The following is a 22,268-nucleotide window of genomic DNA, read 5'->3' as shown; positions in this document are numbered from 1 at the left end:
GAAGGGCTTTTATCCTGACAAGATGCCATGCCCTCCCATCAGCTGTACTGGAGGAGAATCCTAATGGCACTGAGGCAAAATTCTCCCTTCTACACCAACGATATAACATTAAGAAACGTCAATTAATATTTGAATAAAAACCCACTCCCAAACAGCATGATGTGGCGGTCTGTGTGCTGCACTTTTTCTGGAAACCTAGCGGATGACCTTGACAGTCCTACTCTTTCAGCCTCTGAAGAAGGCAGTGGCAGATCTGTTCATAGCAAATCCTGCTCTGAACAAATAGGATGACAGGTTTGTCATACTGCCATCATAATTCGAAAATGGCTTGAAGGCACACAACAACAAAAGCATGTCAACTCTCTAGACCAGTATTTCTCAAACTCTGCTTCTCCAGTTGTTTTGGACTCCCAGAGATCTCAGCCAGCTTACCAACTGTTATGAATTGTGGGAGTATAAGTCCAAAACATCTGGAGGAACAGAGTTTGAGAAACACTGCTCTGGACTAATTAGTCTACAACAATGTCATGCAGTGGCAAAAAAAAAGCCAATGGGATTTTGGTGTGCATTAATAGAAGTATAGTGTCTAGATCCAGAATATTCTGCCTTGGTCAGACCACACCTGGAATACTGGTCAATGCTGGTCACCACAATTGAAGAGAATGTATCCTGAGAAAAGTGATTAAAATGATCAAAGGTTTGGAGAACAAGTCCTATGAGGAGAGGCTTAAAGAGTTGGGCATGTTTAGCCATCAGAAGAGAAGGCTGAGAGGAGACATGATGAGGGCAATGGATAAATATGTGAGGAGTAATCATAGGGAGGAGAAAGCAGGCTTGTTTTCTGCAGCCCTGGAGACTAGGACGTGGAACAATGGCTTCAAGCTACAGGAAAGGAGATTCCACCTGAACATTAGGAAGAACTTTATGACTGTGAGAGCTGTTCAGCAGTGGAACTCTCTGCCCCAGAGTGTGGTAGATTACCTGTCCAAACGTATCTCCTGCTATGAACCATCACGAAGCTTTAGATCGTCAGGAGAGGCCCTGCTCTCGATCCCACCACTTTCACAAACACAGTTGGTGGGGATGAGATACAGGGCCTTCTCGGCAGTGGCCCCCCATCTGTGGAACTCTTTCCCTAAGGACATCAGGTTGGCCACCTCCCTCCTATCCTTTAGAAGACAACTGAAGACTTAGCTTTGGGACCAGGCATTCGACTAGAGGACAGTGGCAACTTGAAAGGAAATTTTGGATATTTGCGATATTGCATTTAACCACCTTGATCTTGGTTTTAAATGGTACGTTAAATTATTGTTGAATGAAGTTATTAATGAATTTGTATAATGTTTTAAAATGGTTTTTATTGTTTTAATTGTAATTCTTATGGTGTATGCGTTGATAGCATCACATGATGCTTGTTTGAGGCCACCCTGAGTCCCCCTTTGTGGGGAGAAGGGCGGGGTAGAAATGTATGAAATAAATAAATACATAAATAAATAATGGAGGCTCCTTGTTTGGAGGCTTTTAAGCAGAGACTGGATAGCCATCTGTCTGGGGTGCTTTGAATGTGATTTTCCTGCTTCTTGGAAGGGGGTTGGACTGGATGGCCTACGAGGTCTCTTCCAACTCAAGGATTCTATGATTCGAGTGCAGGTCTATGCTGTTCACAACCTAGCCATCAGAACAGTCACTCCATAGACATTTTCTCTCTTTAACAGAAATGGGCACTGAAAAGCTACCCTACAGCCATTCAATCATTCTGAAGTGTTTGAGAATCTTCAGATCTTTTGGTTCTTTAAGAAAAATCTGCCTATAGGCTGCATAAACATGCACTGAGGCATGTTTGCCATCATAAAGCATAAATAATCATTTGATCCAACAAGCCTTACTTAAGATTTAACTATTTCTAAAAACAGTTTGTTCTCAAGTTTAATGAAAGAACAACCTGGACAATTATATCTTCACCTTAATTTTTTGTCTACAATAGACTTCTATTTGTCAAAGTCACTTTAAAGAGCATGCAGTTGTTAAGCTCTAGTCTTAATTATGCAATTTGTTCGCTGCATGTTCCGCTGAACAATTTGTAATGGTGGGAGTTATCAAGATTTTGTACATCACAGACTATCTGAGAAATGATAAAATCTGTCTTGTCAGCTGGGAAGGCTTTATAAAACCAACTGTCTATCTATAATTTCTCTCTCCCCCCCTCTCTTCTGAACATGTCGGTTTACCACATCTTTATTCTAAATATCACTTTCCACATGCAGATCAGAATGAATGGATTTACTTCTTATTGGTAAGGAGATTTCTAAGCACAAAGCCAGGAATGTGTTAGGTGAGATGCCACCTCATTAGAATATAATCCTTGGATGCCACCAGCATTTCTCTACTTGTAATTTTAGTAATACTTTGGGGGAGGGGGCTTAGCATACCATATAATGTCAACAGGGTGATAAAAGCAATTTTAAAACTGCAGAAAAGACAATCCAGCAGCGTTGTGTAAATGTCAAGACATCATAACAGCATCAGACTCCCTAATAATGACTTCATTGCAAAAAAAAATCTCTTGGTAGTGTGTAGATTTATCTTTTTCTCTCCTCAACGTGCCTTGATAATACTTTTTTTACTCTGAATATAAATATAACTTTTATCTTTGATATCTCCTATAAATGGAAAAACATCTCTGAATATTCCTTGCCCAAGAAACCATGTGATATCCATGGAGTCACCATAACCTGACAGGTGACTTGGAGGCATGTGTTGTGTTCCCTCGCTACCTCGAGGTTTGTTTTTCGCAAACTCGCTGTTTTGCAGGTTTTTGCCTCCTATATATATATGAGAGAGAGAGAGAGAGAGAGAGAGAGAGCATCCCTACTTCGCGGATTTTCACTTTTCGCAGGTGGTCCTGGAATGTAACACCCACAATAAGTGAGGGAACACTGTACACACATGCTTACAATGTCTTCAGAGCACCCAGTTCTAGGACATCTCTTTGTAAACCTGGCCTAATAAAGTAAGAAGCTAAATGAATTTCAGACACATGTGACAGAGCTGAATTCAAAATCTATCCCCCCCCCCCCCCACCCTTCATGGAGAGGTAACTGAGTTTATGGCATTTGTTATGGAATTAGCAGCTCCCGGTGGTGCAATGGGTTAAACCCTTGTGCCAGCTAGACTGAAGACTGACAGGTCAGAGGTTCAAATCTGAGGGGAGTGCGGATGAGCTCCCTCTATCAGCTCCAGCTTGCTATGCGAGAACATGAGAGAAACCTCCCATAAGGATGGTAAAACATCAAAACATCCGGGCATCTCCTGGGCAACGTCCTTGCATACAGCCAATTCTCTCACACCAGGAGTGACTTGCAGTTTCTCAAGTTGCTCCTGACATGGAAAAATAAGGTTATGGAATTTACCCTAAAAAGGACTGGACATCTCGTGGAAGGAAAAAGTCTATCGATGTCTCCTAGTTATGACAACAACTTAAAACCCTCAGTTTTCAGAGATGGTGAGCCAAGTGAAATATACAAAGACATTTTAAAAGAAAGGCAAAACATTTACTCAGGACTCCCTTTCTGTTTTAATTTTGCCATGTTTTTGAAATTTAATGGAGGGATTAACTAACTGAAAGAGTTAAGATCCATGAGTTCTCAATTTACCTATACTCCACCCCAAGACAATCATATAAATAATGCTGAAAAGCTCTTCCTTGCATTTAGTCAGAAAGGAAGAGAAAACAGAGGTCTTCAGCTCTCTCTTTGGGCATTTAAAAGGGAGAAGAAAGGGGAGGAGGAATCCACAAGCTACATCTGAAGCGTGAACTGCAAACTACATATAAACCCAATCTGCTTTGAAATACTGCGGTAGGACATCTTGTTCCTTGGAGATTTCCAATGTCAGCTTCAGCAACATCTGTTAGGTATGTTTGAGGTATAGAGTATCACATCTTAGCATAAGCCATCTGGACCAGACAGGCCACTGAGTCATTTGCGAAATGTACAGCTCCTTGGAACTGTAGCCTACTGGATACCTTCTTCCACCAAAACTACTGGGAATGGGCTTGCACGAATCTTGTGTATGACTGTGTAGGATATAAACAAGCTGGAGGTGGGAGTAGAAACACAAAGTGAAATGATGACAGTAGGAGGGAACAGGAGGAAGCTCTGTGGGAATGAACAGAATTATGATCCTTCTCTACCCACACAGTGCTCTACTACAAGACAGCATCCTTATGCAGAAAAAGACCACAACAAAAAGAACTCAATCATCATAACAGTCCACAGCCTGTTAGTATCCTAGCACCATCCGAACTCAAATTGTTATCTATAGCAAGTGGATTTCCTACCTTATCATCTAAAGCCTACTGGCTTTTAGGAATTGTGGGAGTTGCAGTCCAAAACACCTGGAGGGCCCAAGTTGGCCCATGCCTGATCGAAAGTAATGGTCTCACCAACAGATGTATCAAACCATTCACCCTTCCCTGTAACAGTAATATATCCAAACACATTAAAAATCCATCTATGTAAGATCAGGACAATTCTGATGTTTAACTAGGGAAAACATTGTTTATTTAAGGTGTTTATTTCCTCTTGACCCACCAGAGCTCCAAGACAAAAAATCCTATATCTACATGTTCAATAGAAAAACTTCCCAAACATATGCTGTCTCATTGAATATATGTTGTTCTGGATAGTAGCTAAATATGTTTCCTGTTTTAATTAATTAAAAACATTTATACCCCGTCCTTCTCGGAGGGACTCAGAATGGCTCCCAAACAGGCAACAATTTGATGGCAAACATAATATAAGATACATAATAAATACATCTACAAAATTAATGTGATTCTAAATATGCATTAAGAACCCGCTCGCCAGATTAAAATCACCAGAATTAAAATCGTCATCCAAAGTAGTCCCAAGTCCGGTCCAATAAATCTTGTCTTTCCCAGTAAACAAATTATTCTGTGAACATCTGATCCCATAACCAGGATTTAAGCTTCTTCAGGAAGGTCAGAAGGGAGGGTGCAGATCTAACCTCATTGGGGGGGGGGGCATTCCACAGCTGAGGGGCCACCACAGAGAAGGCCCTGTCTCTCGTCCCCACAAAATGCAACTACAATGGCGGTGGGACCGAGAGCAGAGCCTCCCCAGGTGATCTTAAGATGGTTCGTAGGGGAGATACGTTTGTTTAAGACAGTTGAAAGTGTGATTTGCCTCTTTTCCCCCAAACAAAAAAGAAAATAGACAATAGGCCACGCTTACATTTACCTGTGTTGCACCAAGCTCAGGAGAGAAACTACTTCTTTTCAGTGTGGAGTACAGCAGTCCTCAGAAACCCTCCCACAGTTTTTCCCTTTGCGCAGAGAGATTATACATTACTAAGCATTTAGCTGATTTTATGCCCCTGCTGTGCACAAGAACAGATGCATACAAAAGCAAGGTAAAGGCTTGTTAACACAAAAGCCATGAGTGTGAACAAACCTATACAGAAGTCTGTTATCTTTGATGCAGCTGCAAGCAATTTGCCAACAGCTGTGGAATTGGTAGTGCCTCGGCTGCACAGCTGAATTAATGGCACCAGATAACAATATCAGGTTTGAGATAGATATGTGTACTTTAATCTTCTAACACAGCACTGTCCTCATTAATAGACAAGGTCTGCAAATCTTTTCCATAGCAGCCATAGCTATACCTGTTGTTCCATCTCTCAATCACTTTGCTAACCCCACTTTCTGTCTCTCACACAGGAAAGAGCACCAGCTGTCCTTGTATGCCTTCAAGTCATTTATAATTTATAGCAACCCTAAGGAGAACCTATCACAGGGTTATCTTGACAGATTTGTTCAGAAGGGGGTTGCCATTGCTCTTCTCTGAGGCTGAAAGAGTGTGACTTGCCTATGGTCACCAGTTTCTTTTCATGGCCACTGGCTTAAGCTTCACTTCAAACTCTCAGAGCTGCCTCTATGATGACCAATGGTGCGAATCTATGCAAAAGTAAGTCCAGCTGAGTTCAACAGTGCTTAGTCCCAGCTAAGGATGTAAAGGATTGAAGATTTTATTCTAGATCACAAGATATATCAGTGGTTCTTAACCTGTGGGCTGCGGACCACCAGTGGGCCAAAAGGACGAAAATCTTTGTCTGTGAGCCTCCTTCATCTTTATTTATTTATTTATTTTATATCCTCTCCATTTGCGCCACCTGCCTCTGCTTCCCTGTCACTGACCATGGCATATGTTCTATATCAGAAACTAAAGCTGATGTGGTCTATGCATTGCAGTTTTCTGAATCAGCACCCAAATAACCAAAGCGAATCTAAAGCTGACCAAAAACTGATTCGTAACTCTTTTGTTACTAATGTTAGAAAGTGGTCCCTGGTTAAAAAAAAAAAAAAAGTTGGGAACCACTGAGATATAGCATCCTTGGCAGGATTATTTCAGGTGTCTGAATTAGTCTCTTAAAATTCAGTGAAGGCAGTCATGCTAGATTATTTGTGTGTGTACCTTCAAATTGCTTCTGATTTATAGTGACCCTAAAATGAGCTAATTTGGGGGGGGGGGGGGGGGCACTTAACAGGATTTGTTCCAGGGTATGTTGCCATTGCCTTTCTCTGAATGTGAGTTGACCAAGGTCACCTAATAGAATTGCATGGCTAAGCAGGGATTCAAAACCTGGTGTCACAGAGTCCTAATCCAACACCCCAAACATTAAACTGTGCTGCCTTTCATGAAGAGATCCCTCCCATCCCAATATACAGCTAAGCAATGCCTCAAACTGCAAATTTTCTTACTTCTCCAGGTTTCTCACTCAGATAAGATGACGGGGGAAAACATGATGGAAAAAATGAGTTTCTGTCTATGTTGATGCAGTTAAGCTTGGTTTGTTGCAACCACCATCCACTCATGCCCAGATTCTAAGTAAGATCTGGGACGACAGGGCTATAATACGCTGAATAATACAGCTTTAGCACATGTGCCTCGGAGACTCAGCATCTCATTGTAATCCATCCCATAAATGTGATTTCATATACATGGGAGGGAGAGCGATTAGAGGGACAAGACACCAGACCTCCTTTAGAACTAAAGTTACTGGGTTATATAACAGGGAACTTGCATGAGTAGCAGGCAGAAAAATCTGTTCCACTGAATCTTTACAAATATTCCTTATAGACCTGAAATACTGTACCTTTTTTGTTGTATTGAAGAAGCATGTTGTTTTGCCAAAAGTAAGAGCAGGCACAGTTAGCAGCATCACAAAGAAGATCCATGAATATCTATTCAACTTCTGAATAACTAGCGGCCTTTCCACACAGCCCTATATCCCAGACTATCAAGGCAGAAAATCCCACATTATGTACTTTGATGTCAGTGTCGACTCAGATAACCCAGTTCAAAGCAGATATTGTGGGATTTTATGCCTTGATATTCTGGGATATAAGGCTGTGTAGAAGATTTTCTGGAAAAAATATATTTTGCTCTCCTACCCCTGGTAGTGAACACTACTGCGGTGTAGTGGTTTGAGTGGGAGACCAAGATTCAAATCTCCACTCAACCATGCAAACTTCTGGGTGATGACGACTGAGAGCCCTTCCACACAGCCCTGTATCCCAGAATATCAAAGCAGAAAATCCTACAATATTTGCTTTGAATGGGGATATATAGCAGTGTGGACTAAGGGCCCTTCCACACAGCTCTATACCCCAGAAAATCAAGGCAAAAAATCCCACAATATCTGCTTTGAACTGGGTTATCTGAGTCCACACTAAGAAATGTGGGGTTTTCTGCCATGATATTCTGGGATATAGGGCTGTATGGAAGGGCCCCAAGTCTCTCTGCCTCAAAGGAAGACAAAAGCAGAACCCCATGTATAAATCTTGCCAAGAAACCCCCTGTGATAAGCTTATCTTAGGGTTGCCACAAGTCAGAAATGACTTTAAGGCACACAATAACAAACCTCTGATTGTCCACACCTGACAAAACCAAAGCACCTAACCAACAAGTATACAAGGAGTATCGAGACAAAAGGTGAACAGATGCCAAGTCAAACACAGTCAGAATACACATCCAACAAGTTTAACAAAGAATAGTGTACTACACAATTTAAAAGGAAACAATAGTCATACTTTTGCAATTCTTGTAAGGCAATTGCTTGAGGGCCTATATGCCCTTGATGCATTGCAAGCAGGCAGGTCAAACATGACAAAGCAGTGGTGTCTGGGAACCCTATCCTCCTCCAAGAAAATGCAGACGGTCTGGCACAAGAAAGGAGGGGGAAGTCTACAGTATAGAGGTTGGGCAACCTCGGAGTTTTCACTGCACCATGGAAAGCATGTCAGAATGAGTTATGCTTCATTAGCTTGCTGTTAGGCTGAGTAACCTTCTGGTTTTCCCTTCCCAGCCACAACTGTTTGTATAGATACCATGGTTCAATTTGCAGAAACAAGCTACAGCAGTGAAAAGAAAACCTTCTGAAGCTTCTGCACTAAAAACTTCCTAGGACTGATCATTCACCAAATGATCAGAGACAGAAAAGAATACATTTTCTAAACTAATTTCCAACCGCTTCTGCATAGCACTTTTGGTCCAAATGACTAGGTTTTCAAATAGCAGCAATTAGAATTTATGGATTAAAATCTCCATAATTAATCCATGTGGTTATCTCTCAAAATAATAGGGAAAGAACCTAATAACTACTTTATCTCATGAAGAGTGAAGAGTCTTACAGAATACTTTCTAGTGTTCGATCATCATTTATTTTATTATCCCCTCTCTCTCCATGTGTAGGACTTATGGCACAAATTAAACACTGTACAGATAAAATAAATCATAACAGTAAAACTAAAAAATAAATATAGCACTACTGGGTTAAAAGAGCACTGAGTTCAAAACAGTTTAAAAGCATAAAAACAACAACAATTTCACACACACACACACACACACATATGCTCTGTCTGTTTTGAGTGACATCATAAATCAAAAACTGCTGGACTAATGGCCGCCAAATTTGGTCACAAGACATCTACTAACTCAAGGAGTGACCATCACTCAAAACAAATTGATATTGTCATTTGAGAGTTGTAGTTGTTGGGATTATAGTTCACCTACAATCAAAGAGCATTCTTAATTCCACCAACGATGGAATTGAACCAAACTTGGCACACAAAACTCCCAAGACCAACAGAAAATACTGGAAGGGTTTGGTGGGCATTGACCTTGAATTTTTGAGTTGTGATTCACCTACATCCAAAGAGCACTGTAGACTCAAACAATGAAGGATCTAGACAAAACTTGGCACAAATACTCCATATGCCCAAATATGAACACAGATGGAGTTTGGGGGAAATGTTTTCTGGTGATCTATGGCACCCCCCCCCCCACACACACACACACACACACACCCCGGGGTCCCAACTCCGAGGTTGAAAAAGGCTGCCTGAAGGCCATCCAGTCCAACTCCCTTCATCAGGGCAAGAACACATAATCTAAGCCATCCTGACAAAGAGCCATCCAGCCATAGATATAGTTAGATATATATGATTCGCACATACACACATATGTATATGACACATATTGTATCATAGATTTGATAAGGACCTTTAAAGAAGGACAATTATATGTTACATGTTCTAGAGTACGCAAACCAGACAATCTCTACATCAACACTGACAAAGAAACAACAAGAAATACTGTTTACCCACAAGCATAAAGAAATTACATATATTAGAAACCAACACTTTCTCATTACTTTATTTTCCAGATCACCAGACTGGGCCACAGCAATGTGTGGCAAGGGACAGCTAGTAATATATATAAAAAAAGAACTTTATTTTATCCCGCTCTCTCTTCCCAAAGGGACTTAGGACCACTTATAGAAATGAGATAGAAAACCCCCCAAAGAAATACAGTATATACATTTATAAAAACCACTATGTCACTATCCGATTAATGCCCCAAAACATGTTTAAATACATTAAAGGCCTTTGCCTATTGGCTCAAGGAGGGGAGAGAGAGAGCTATCTTAGCTTCCCTTGAATAGACTCCCACAGCCAAGAAGACACTAAAAGTGTCTGTGATGGTAGTCAAACCAACAGAATGTCTTTCCCCAACTATCTCAGAACTTGGGTGGATTAATATGGGAAGATAGAGATTTTTCAGTTAGTTGGGAACCAAGCCATATATGGCGTTATGAGTCACAACAAGCACTTTGAATTGGTAGCAAAACAACTGAGTGATATGTTGCCTCCAATCAGTCCCAGTCGACAGTCTGGCTGTAGTGTTTTGAATCCACTGATGTCTTTGAACATTTTCCTAAAGCAGCCCCACTTACAACCCATTACTGTAATCCAAATGGGATGTACTCAAGCCATAAGATCTGATAAGTCCTGAACAGAGTGCAGCTGGCACAATAGTGTTAACTGTGCAAATGCACTCCTGGCTATGAGTAAAACCTGGCTTTCAGGCTGAGTCTTGGAATATAGCTATGCTATGAACCTGAGATACAGTAGTAATGCCATCCAGCACAAGGTGACTCCCCATTTCCTTAGCTATGCTTAACTTGACCAAGAATACTAATGTCTAGATTATTTTTTTGTTTTGTTCATCAAGTTCAGTATTGACACAACACGCGCATATAGTCCCAAAACAGTTTCTTTGGAACTAGATGGCGAGATAGTTGAGTGTCTTCAGCAGACTACTGCTGTTTCTAAACTCTGAACAATCTCATCCAGTAGTTGTGTGTTATGTTAAAGAGCTCAGAGGACAAAACTGTGGCTGAGGAACTGCTACAAGCCGAAAACCAGTGTGTCAAGCAGGATTTCTCCAGGACTACCATCTGAATTCACCACTACAAAAACAAAAAACGAAAACAAGACTTGCTGTGAAACATTGCTTCCAAGCTCCACCTTGGAGAAGATGGCCAAGAGGAGACTCTGCTTGGTAGTACTATGCACAGAAATGCCTAACAAAACCAAAAGGGACCTTCCCTTTCTCAGGTCCCAGCATCTTCTCAGATGACCAGGGCAGCATGTCCCATGACCAGGACTGAAGCCAGGCTGAAATAATAAACTGGCTTATCCAGGAACACCTGCACAGAGGCTGGATCTACACTGCCCTATTAATCCAGTTTCGGAATGCAGATTAACTGCATTGATCTGGATTTTAGGGCAGTGTAGATTGATATAATTCAGGCTGGATCTACACTGCCAAACAACCCAATTTCTGAATCCAGATTATCTGCTTTGAATTGAAGTATATGTCTACACTGTCATATAATCTGGTTCAAAACAGATAATTTGGATTAAGAAACTAGATTATATGCAGTGTAGATGGGGCCTCAATTCAATGCAGTTAATCCACACTCATAAACTGGATTATAGGATAGTGTAGATCCAGCCAGAGAGGGCCCTAGTGCTTTGCCTGAGAATAGGATAATCATTCAGCATGGTATGGTTCAACAAACTAACCATCCTACATGCTGAGGTTCAGTGAGGGTCTCTAGTAAAGACCTTGTGTGTGTGGCCTTCAAGTTCTCTGATGTCTTATGGCAGCTCCAACAAATTGATAAGGTTTTCTTAGGCAGGGAATACTCAAAGGTGGATTTGTCAGTTCCTTCCTCTGAAATATAGTCTACAGCACCTGGTATTTCTTAGGCCCCTTCTACACCGCCATATAAAATTCAGATTATCTGCTTTGATAATCTGGATTCTATGGCAGTATAGAAGGAGTCTTAGTGGTCTGTCATCCAAGTACTAACCAGAGTTGATACCACTTAGCTTCCACGATTAGAATATTTGCCACATCTCCTTTAAGCAAGATGAATCTCTACTTTCCTGAAAGAAGGTACTCAATCCAAAATAGAGCTCAAGCTATGGTGACTCTAATGAAAAAAAAAAATTTGTGCAACGAAGTTAACTAAACTTTCGTTCAGTTTTGAAACTGCTAGGCCATTCAATGCTAATCAAAGTGGCCAACTGCAACATTCACACTTGTCTCAAGCAGACAAGAGTTCTTTCTCCCACCCTGGACATTATTCCACATATATATATAAATCTCACTTGCCTAGTTTCCAACTGACCTTACAACTTTTGAGGATGCCTGCCATAGATGTGGGTGAAATGCCAGGAGAGAATGCCTCTGGAACATGGCCATACAGCCCAGAAAACTCACAACAAGCCATTTGCAGATCTCGTGTATTGTGTTTAATTCTGCTTTAATGTTTGTACATTAGTACATTTTAAATGGTATACTAATGCTTTTAAGACATGCCACTTTGAGTCCCCTTTGGAGAGATAAAGCGGGGAATGAATAAATATAATAATAGTAATAATAATAATAATAATAATAATAAGGATGATGTTTCACTTTTCCATCTACTTTAGTAACCTGTAGCGATCCAAACAAACAGTAGGTTCGCCTACAACTCCCACAGTCCACTACCACTGGCTATGCTGGTTCTGATGGAAGCCATAGGATTAAAATCCTGGAGGGGCTCCAGGAACACAAGATCAACATGTGAGATTGTGAAAAAGGTGGCCCTTGCATTCTAAATCCAGCAACTTCCAAAGGACCACAATGTCTATCCCAGTTTTTCTCAAGCTTCCTAATGCCGTGACCCCTTAATACAGTTCCTCATGTTGTGGTGACCCCCAACCATAACATTATTTTCATTACTACTTCATAACTGTGATTTTGCTACTGTTATGAATCATAATGTAAATATCAGATATACAGGATGTATTTTCATTCACTGGACCAAATCTGGCACAAAAAACTCAATACATCAAAATTTGGTGGGGTTGGGGGAGTTGATTTTGTTGTAGTTGCTGGGATTTATAGTTCACCTACAATCAATGAGCTTTCTGAACCCCACCAATGATACTGTGTTTTCTGATGGTCTTTGGCGACCCCTCTGACACCCCCTCGTGACCCACCCAGGGGTCCCGACCCCCAGGTTGAGAAACGCTGGTCTATCCAGAGATAATGAAGGAGTTCCCCAATCTATGCCTGTCCAAAGATTTCAAAAGCAGGACAATCTTTTAAGATGCAGGGAAATAAGGGAAGAAAAAAGGAGTGGCATACACAGATTTTGACAGAATCTCTTTAGCTTATAATACAATTTATAGTCCTTCAGTGTTCAGTCACTGGTGGGAGCCTAAGCTATTATAAAAGAAAGAGGAAAACTATTCATAAACCAGCCAGGGGGAAATGAGTTCCATAACTTTCCCCTAAGCCTATTGTGCTTTGTTTCCTATATATTATGCCACAGATATTAGTATCAGACTTTGCATCTTTGAAGGAAGCGAGTAAATCTTAGAAATACATAGGCCTAGCAGCGCCTGACAGAGGCATTAGCAGTCTCATTACTGTGCAAGGGTTATTTACAACACTTTACCCTATTTTGCCTTATTATATACTCAGCGTGATGAAGTACCACTTGCTCAAAGCCTTGGAAATGGAGCACTGCTGCGCCAGGGAAAGGAACGCAGCCATACCCTCTGTATGACACCCACACGCCAGATGAGACTTTTCAATCCAATGCGCTGTGGGTTCCTCACTCCCCCCTTTTCTCTCATGATTACAGTAGAGTTGCCTTTCATTCTCCGTGGCTTCCAGAATTCCCACTTCTGCCATTCTAACATGCTTATGAAACAGTAACAAAATGCAAATCCTAATTGGATCCAAAGTTACTTGTCCTTGCTTTGTATGCTATATCATGAGCACCTTGAACAAAATTGGACTTTGCAAACCATTCACTCGGAAAATTCAGCTTACAGAACACGGGAAAGCTTTTGACCTCGCCTTACTCTCTTCTGGTTAAACAAAGCCAGTTTAGCCGGGAGAACTACTACCCAGAGCAACATTCAAGTAGCCCGAGCCCTCCCAACATAACAAAACCTTCAAGGCATTGTCAGATCTGCCTCTGAGGTGCAACATCAACTTTGCATGCTTTGCCGAAGTGCCTGGAAAAAACTGAAGCAGCCTTGAGAAGGAAAAAAAATACAAGCAAACAATCAAATCTATCCTACACAGATCACCAGTGCATGCATTGTTTTGGCTGAGGAGGATAATCTGACATTAAAACAAAAGCACTTGATACAACTACACAGTTTGACGTAAGATTAAAGACTAAGAATCTGTGCGGGAGGGAGGGCGTTTGCAGAATCAGTCTGAGAAAAGACAGTTAGAAAATTGACATTAAGGTTGAAGTTAATGTTTATATATTTTTTTGAAAATTGTCAGATCCTTAGCAAAACGGAAGGAGCACCTCTGGTAACACAGAGCCCTCTACCGTTGTCCTGTGGTATGGGCATTATGGGGAGGAATCGGGAAGCATTCGCACCATATTAGGAATACTGTACGTTACTTACAATAATATTGACCTTAAGCCGAGAGGATTTAGTGCTCAAGCTTGTTGTGCTGACTGAATAAGCAATTCCAGTTCATCCATGTCAGCTACCAGAATACAATAGACGCGTTTGAAAGATTATGCCTGAGGCTCCAATACTATGCATACTTACATGGGAGCAAGTCTCACTAGAGTCAGTGGGACTTCCTTTCAAGCAAATGCACCAGGTGCTGGAATAGAATGAATTGTATTTTCTTTTTATATTCTTTTTTTAAAATCTTCCTTTCAGAAAATGAGGCCGTGAGTGCTATGAATCAAACAAAGTACTTTTTCCAAGAATCATTTATTTTAACAACAGTATTGCAAACAAAGCAAAGAATGGTTTGCTGTGCGTTTTCCAGGCTGTATGGCCTTGTTCCAGAAGCATTCTCTGCTGACACTTCGTCCTCATCTATGGCAGGCATCCTCAGAGGTTGCGAGGTCTGCTGGAAACTAGGCAAGTGGGGTTTATATATCTGTGGAATGTCCAGGGTGAGAGAAAGAACTCTTGTCTGCTTGAGGCAAGTGTAAATGTTGTAAATGGTCACCTTGATTAGCACTTAATAGCCTTTCAGCTTCCATGACTGGCTGGTTGCTGCATGGGGGGAATCCTTTGTTGGGAGGTGTTAGCTGGCCCTGATTGATTCTTGTCTGGAATTCCAGTTTCTTTGGGTGTTTCTCTTTATTTACTGTCTTGATTTTAGAGTTTTTTAAAATATTCATAGCCAGATTTTGTTCATTTTCATTGTTTCCTCCTTTCTGTTGACATTGTTTACATGCTTTTTGGTTTCATTGGCTCTCCTGTGAAGTCTGACATGGTAGTCGTTAGAGTGGACCAGCATTTCTGTGTTCTCAAATATATGCTGTGTCCAGGTTGGTTTATCAGGTGCTCAAAACGCAGATCAATTAGTGTCAGCTACAACCTCTCAACAAAGGGTTCTCCCAGACAGCAACCAGCCAGCCATTGAAGCTGCAAGTCCATTCAATGCTAATTGAGGTGGTCATTTGCAACATTCACACCTTTCTCAAGCAGGCAAGATTTTTTTCTCCCACCCTGGACATTCTGCAGATATATAAACCTCACTTGTCTATTTCCCAACAGATCTCTCAACCTCTGAAAATACCTGCCATAGATGTGGGCAAAATGTCAGGAGAGAATGCTTCTGGAATATACAGCTATACAGCCTGGAAAACTCAAAGCAACCCAGTGATTCTGGCCATGAAAGCCTTCGACAACACAAAGCAGATTCTTATCTTGTCACAACACAATTGATCTACCTGTGTGTGTCAACATGCTTTAAGGCCGGTTTGTGGGTGACACTTACTAGCTAAGAGCACACAAGCAGCAGACTGCAGGGCTTTCTTAAAGCCAATGGGCTAAATCTAATTTTAATCCCATGACATATAAACTCATTGAAATGAATGGGGCTTGTTAGTCAACACTAAAACGAGTCCCATTTATTTCAATGGATTCATTCTAGTTGGAGCTAAAATTAGATAAATCCTACAATGATAAAAGTACCAGCTGTCAGCCTCTTTCTTCCCTAAGTACTCAGAAGGGTTTTTTAAAGTTATTAGTTTCCATTTTAGGTTGGCGACAGAAGAAAATATCTCATGATCCCCTCCCCACCCATCCATATGTTATGCTGTATTTCCTGAAACATCCATTTTATTCAACAAGGCAGTCATATAATTTTCAGGCTAACCATATGAATCCCACCAGAGGCACATGGAACGATTTCGCTGCCTTGTCTTCAGTCCCACTTAAGCATGTATAAGGACAATTACACTCTGTAGCATCCAGGAAAATCCCAATACGCCTCACAAAACTGCATACACTGAGTTTTAACAATATCCATTGATAGTCACTTTAGGGATATGAACAACAGCTGCTTAAAACACAAGCAAGCAGTGAAGAATATTGTAGCGAGCAAGCCCAAAATATTCCCAAAAGATTATCATGTTTTAAAGACATAGGCTGTAATCATATACATACTTACCTGGAAGTAAACTTCACCATGTATAATGGATCTTGCTTCTTTTTATTATTTTTTCCCTGCTGATTGGATTTAAGTCTGCTTGTCCTAGACTCGTTACAGTATTTTCACAGTAATTTGGTGCCATTAGTCATTGCATGTGTATATGTGCCTTCGAGTCACTTGTCAACTTATGGTGACCCCACGAATTTCATAGGCATCACTTTGTTGTGTGAAATACTATAAAGCAGCCTTTCTCAACCTGGGGGTCACCACCCCTAGGGGGGCTGCAAGGGTTGTCAGAAGGGTCACCAAACACCATCAGAAAACAGTATTTTCTGTTGGTCATGGGGGCTCAGTGTGGGAAGTTTGGCCCAACTGTATCATTGCTGGGGTTCAGAATGCTCTTTGACTGTAGGTGAACTATAAATCCCAGCGACTACAACTCCCAAATGCCAAGGTCTATTTTCCCCAAACTTCACCATTGTTCACATTTGGGCATATTGAGTATTCGTGCCAAGTTTGGTCCAGATCCATCATGGTTTGAGTCCACAGTGCTCTCTGGATGTAGGTGAACTACAACTCCAAAACTCTAGGTCAATGCCCACCAAACCCTTCCAGTATTTTCTGTTGGTCATGGAAGCTCTGTGTGTCAAGTTTGGTTCAATTCCATCGTTGGTGGAGTTCAGAATGCTCTTAGATTGTAGGTTAATTATAAATCCCAGCAAATACAATTCCCAAATGTCATGATCTATTTCCCCAACCCCACCAGTATTCAAATATGGGCATATGGGGTATTTGTGCCAAATTTGGCCCAGTGAATGAAAATGCATCCTACATATCAGACATTTACATTACAATCCCTAACAGTAGCAAAATTACAATTATGAAGTAGCAACGAAAATAATGTTATGGTTGGGGAGGAGTTATATTAAGGGGTCACAACATTAGGTAGGTTGAGAAACACTGCCCTAAAGGCACCAGATCCCATATGATCTTGGAGGCTAAGCAGGGTCAGCTCTGGTTAGTACTTGGATGGGAAACCCCCCATGAATGCCAGTTGTTGCAGGCTATATTTCAGCCGAAGGTTAAGAAAACCACCTCAGGGTATTCTTAATCAAGAAATGCTCATGAGGTCACCATAAATCGACACACACACACACACACACAGTCTCTCAAAGCTAGATTCACAGCCAGACACAATTCTATTTGAGATACACAAAGCAAGGCGTGATGTTTTTTCTAATACCCCCAAGCCCAGCTTCACAAGTCTGCTCAGGATGACTGATAGGACATTGCCTGAGGCAACAGCTATAATATAATTAAATCGGTTAATGACAGAAAATCATGTTGCTTTCTTTCTTCCTTCCTCCAATCTCAGCATTAATAGAGGTCTCACTCTATTATATACCAGCTAGAAGTCTGCTGGGAGGAAAGGGGGAGATACTAATGATAAGCTAAAACTAGCAAGGGATTGTTGACAGAGACAGGCAGCTCTTACCCAGTAGCAGAAGAGATGTCAGCTCCAGCAAAAGGCACCTCATTTTTGTAAAATAGGGAAGATAAAAGGACATCACTCTTTCCCACTTCCTCTCTTGCTTCTTCTTTTATCTTCAGCTGTCAAACAGCAATCGGTTTTATATTTCCAGAAAAGAATATTTTGATAAGAGTGAAAACTCAAGGGGAAAAGTACTGAGAAATAACCAAAAAATAAAAACAGTAGTTGCTGTGAAGGGCAGGCTCGGTGGGAGGCATGAAAGTGCCCTCGGATGCTAAATGATTCTTCCAAACCAACACCGTTGCTTTTCCAAAGCCCGACACATCATGTTCTGCAGCATCCACTTTGATTCCTCTTACTCAGGCTTCTACAGCACAGTTTCTTGATCAGCCCTCCTAGGAAGTAAAAAGGTGCGAGGAAATCTGTTCGTCGGCTCGATCTCATACAATCACGTCAAGATTTGGAAAAAAAATAAAGTTGGGTCCAAGACTATACATATGCCACTCTAAGGAAGGAAGAAAAGCCTTTCTTGAAAATTTTTCAAGTCCAGAGGATCGGAGCCTTTCCTCAACAAATCAGCTTTGTATGATTTTCTGGCAAAGCAGAGCTCTGAGATCACTCCTAGCCTGAAGCAACTATAGATAGGACTCTGGAGGGGAAGGTCTGCTTCCTCTATTTGCTTCGCACAAGGATGGAGGGGCAAACACGCAAGCCAAACTGGGGAGCCCCTTCAGCAGCTGGTTCTGCTCAGCCTGGGCTCCATGCTCAGGAGCTTACAAGTCAGGTCTGCCTCTCCCTAAAAGAAAGAGAGAAAGGACATGAAAACTTCGGAGGCTGGGAACAAAATTCCATTGTTATTGATGTGGACAGTCTTCCCCACTCTGGGACAGCCAGACATGAAACAGAGAAAGAAGTGAGACATGTTAAGCAGTGGTAGTCCAGGGACTAATGCCAGTGTGGTTCCTGCAGTTTTCAGGAAAGACAGAATTGTAGCCAATGGGCACAGAGATGACACCAGTCTCTGGAACAATTTTTTTATTGTGTCAGTAGCGACTTGAGAATATAATGCAAGTTGCTTCTGGTGTGAGAGAATTGGCCATCTGCAAGGACGTTGCCCAGGGGACGCCCGGATGTGTTACCATCCTGTGGGAAGCTTCTCTCATGTCCTTGCATGGGAAGCTGGGGCTGACAGATGGGAGCTCACCCTGTCTTGTAGATTTGGAAGCACTGACATTCAGGTCTTCAGGTCAGCAGTTCAGCCAGCACAAGGGTTTGACCCATTGCACCACCACGGCTCTGGCACATTGGAAAGGGGCAGAATAAAAAAACCTGCCACTCCACTAGATCAAGCCCTAATCAGGAGTAGAGCTTCTCAGTGAATCTCATCACACTATAGAATGAATTGACTTTATATCCAGTTTCTGCCTCCTGTAGAATTCTGGGGTTTGTAGTTTAGGGAGGAGTCTTTATCAGCCTTACTAAACTACAAACGCCAGAATTCTGCAGGAGGCAGAAACTGGATTTTAAGTGGATTCATTTTCTAGTGTAATGAAGCAGGAGTGGGCTCCGGTCTGCCTCTCCCTAAGAAAAGAGAGAAGATATACAAACTTAAGAAGCAGGGGAACAAAATACATTGCTATTGGATTCTCCACTCTAGAACAGCAAGACATGAAATACAGAAAAAAGGGGGCGGCACTTAAACAGTAGCAGTCCAGGGATTGATGCCAGTCCTGTCCCTGGAGAGTTTCCAGGGGGAAAAAAACCCTGTAATCAATGGGCACAAAGATGGCACCAGTCTCTGGCACACTGGAAAGGGGGTGGCAGCCAGTCCTCTCAATCCAAGCTTGGGAAGCCCTGATCTGGAGGAGACGGTGAGTCAGAAGTGGAGTCAGGGCTACCTCTCACTAAGAGAGAAAAACACAAACACTGAAGAAGCGGGGGAACAAAATTCCTTGTTATGTGAGCGATCTTCCCCAATAGAAGACAGCTCAATATCAAATACAACAGAAGAGGGGCATTTAAAGCAGTGGCAGTCCATGGACTGAATCCAGTCTGGTCCTTGGAGGCTTTCCAGGAAAAGAAAAGAAAGGGAGAGAGGGAGAGAGAGGGAGAAAGCCAATGAGTGTGAAGATGGCACCAGTCTCTGCCACACTGGAAAGGAGCAAACAAGCTACTGATCTCACAAAGACAGTGGAGCAGAAGCAGGGTCAGGTCTGCCTCTCCTTAAAACAGTGGTTCTCCACCTGTGAGTCCCCAGATGTTTTGTCCTTCAACTCCCAGAAATCCTATAAGCTGGTAAACTGGCTGGGATTTCTGGGAATGTAGGGCAAAACACCTGGGGACTCACAGCTTGAGAACCACTGCCCCAAATGATAGGGTTTTTTATCGTGTCCGAAGCAAATTGAGAATATACTGCAAGATGCTTCTGGTGTGGGAGAACTGGCCATCTACAAAGATGTTGCCCAGGGAACGCCCGGATGTGTTACTATCCTGTGGGAGGGTTCTCTCATGTCCCTGCATGGAAAGCTGGGGCTGACAGACAGGAGCTCACCCTGTCTCACAGATTTGAACCAATGACCTTCAGTTCTTCAGGTTCAGGTGGCATGAGGGTTTAACCCACTGCGCCACCTTGGCTCCTAAAAGATAGCGAGGAAGTATAAACTTATGAAGCGGGGAACCAAATTCATTGTTATTGTTGTGAGCACTCTTCCCCAGTCCGAGGTACAAAATACAGAAGAAGGACATTGAAAGCAGTCCAAGCTGATGCCAGTCCAGTCCCTGGAGAGTTCCTAGGAAATAAAAATTGTAGCCAAATGGCATTGGTCGCTGGCATAGGGGAAATGGACAAAACAGATTTTTTTAAATTGTGTCAGAAACGACTTGAGAACATGCTGTGAGTCGCCTTCTGGTGTGAGAGAATTGGCTGTCTACAGAGACGTTGCCCAGGGGATACCCGGATGCGTTCCTAACCTGCTGGGAGGATTCCTTCATGTCTCCGCAAGCTAGAGCTGGCAGATAGGAGCTCACCTCCATCCTGCATATTCAGGCCAGCAACCTAACCTTCAGGTCAGCAGTCCAGCCAGCACAAGGGTTTAATGCCACCCGGGACTCTCAAAACAGCTGATCCTATAGATCAGAGAGGTTGGGAAGTCTGGAGAGAGTCCAGGCGGAAAATGTGGGGTCAGGTCTGCCTCCAACCAAGAAAGAGGGGAAAAAAAGAGGGAGGGAGATGCAGGGAAAGACAATTATTTCCTGCTGCGAGTGCTCTTCCCATTGCAGGTGAAGACATACAGAAGTGGGACACTGAAAGCAGTGGCAGTGCAGCGAAGGACTGAGGAAGGTTAGGTCCCTGGAGAGAGTGCAGGAAAGAAAGAGGGTGCAAAGGGGGCACCAGTCCCTGCACACTTGGGGGGAGGAACAAGGGGGAGAGAACACAGCTCATCCTTCAGATCAGAGAGCTTGATTTGGGGCAGAAGATTATTAAAAAGCAGACAAACTTGAGAGGCGGGGAACAAAAGGCACTGTTTTTTGCTGCTGATGCTTTTCAAGGCTCTGTGGGCACAGGAGTCTTTAAAAGAAGTGCCAATCCGGTCCGTGGAGCCTTCCAGGAGAGAAAAAAAAGACTTGCAAGCAGTGAGCACAACTAGGAAAGAAGGAGAAAGAAGACCAAAACCTGCCGGCTGCCTCGATGAGGAAGCAGAAGTGGGACCAAAGCCAGGGAGAGGGAGCCCCGTCTGCGACGAGAAGGAGGAGGAGGAGTAGGAGGAGGGGAAGGGAGCAGCCCGCTATTGTTTCCCTCCTCCTCCTCCTCTTTCTCCTCCTCCCCTTTCGCCCTCTGCAAAGGGGCAGCTGAGCCGGACGGAGTCTATCCCAACACAGCCCCGAGTCTGCCTTTTTCCTGGGGGGAATCCGAGAAGAGGAAGGGCGCGGCAAGGAGGCGCCTCCAGCCAGGCGCGCCTTTGGCCCCGGACCCGGTGCCTTCTCCCCTCTCGCCTACCTGGCCGCTCCTGCCTGCCTCTCCGGCGCCTCCGCCCGGGCTTCATTCTCCGTCCAAAAGCGGCAACTGCTTGCTTGCAAAGGGAGCGCAGCCTCCCTCCCTCCCGCTCTCTTTCTCTCTCTCAATCTCTCTTCGCGGCCGGGAAGCTCCGCCTTCTCCCCCTCCTCGCTCTCCGCCTGCTTTGGCGGCTTCTCTCCCTCTTCCTCTCTCCCCCTTTTTCTCGCTCCCTCTCTCTCCCCTCCTTCTCTTTCTCTCCCTCTTTCTTTCTCCCCACCTGTCTCTCTCTCTCTCCGACTCTCCCTCCTTCTCTCTCTTTCTCTCGCTCTTTTTCTCCCTCTCTCCCACCCTACTTCTCTCTCCCTTTTTCTCGATCCCTCTCTCCCTGCTTCTCTTTCTCTCCCTCTTTCTTTTTCTTTCTCTCCCC

General features: G+C 42.8%; 1 protein-coding gene across 3 annotated transcripts in view; it reads right to left on the bottom strand.

Annotated features, from left to right (window-relative positions):
• IGSF3 (immunoglobulin superfamily member 3) overlaps positions 1-22,059 on the bottom strand; it is a 162,042-nt gene extending 139,983 nt beyond the window's left edge. For 2 of the 3 annotated variants that reach the window (XM_060770566.2, XM_060770568.2), the window contains exons 1-2: positions 21,845-22,059; positions 17,851-18,643 (exon numbers count right to left, since the gene is read on the bottom strand). In XM_060770566.2, the coding sequence (XP_060626549.2) occupies positions 17,851-17,923 (73 nt within the window). In that variant the 5' untranslated portion in view covers positions 17,924-18,643; positions 21,845-22,059. The remainder of the gene's footprint in view (positions 1-17,850; positions 18,644-21,844) is intronic. The other variant, XM_060770567.2, reaches the window with a different exon arrangement.
• Positions 22,060-22,268: the final 209 nt, after the last annotated feature.

The sequence above is a fragment of the Anolis sagrei genome, chromosome 3 (assembly GCF_037176765.1).
Source record: "Anolis sagrei isolate rAnoSag1 chromosome 3, rAnoSag1.mat, whole genome shotgun sequence".
Lineage (NCBI taxonomy): Eukaryota > Metazoa > Chordata > Lepidosauria > Squamata > Dactyloidae > Anolis > Anolis sagrei.
The sequence above is the reverse complement of the archived record's forward strand: the minus strand, read 5'-3'. Positions and strand labels throughout refer to the sequence as shown.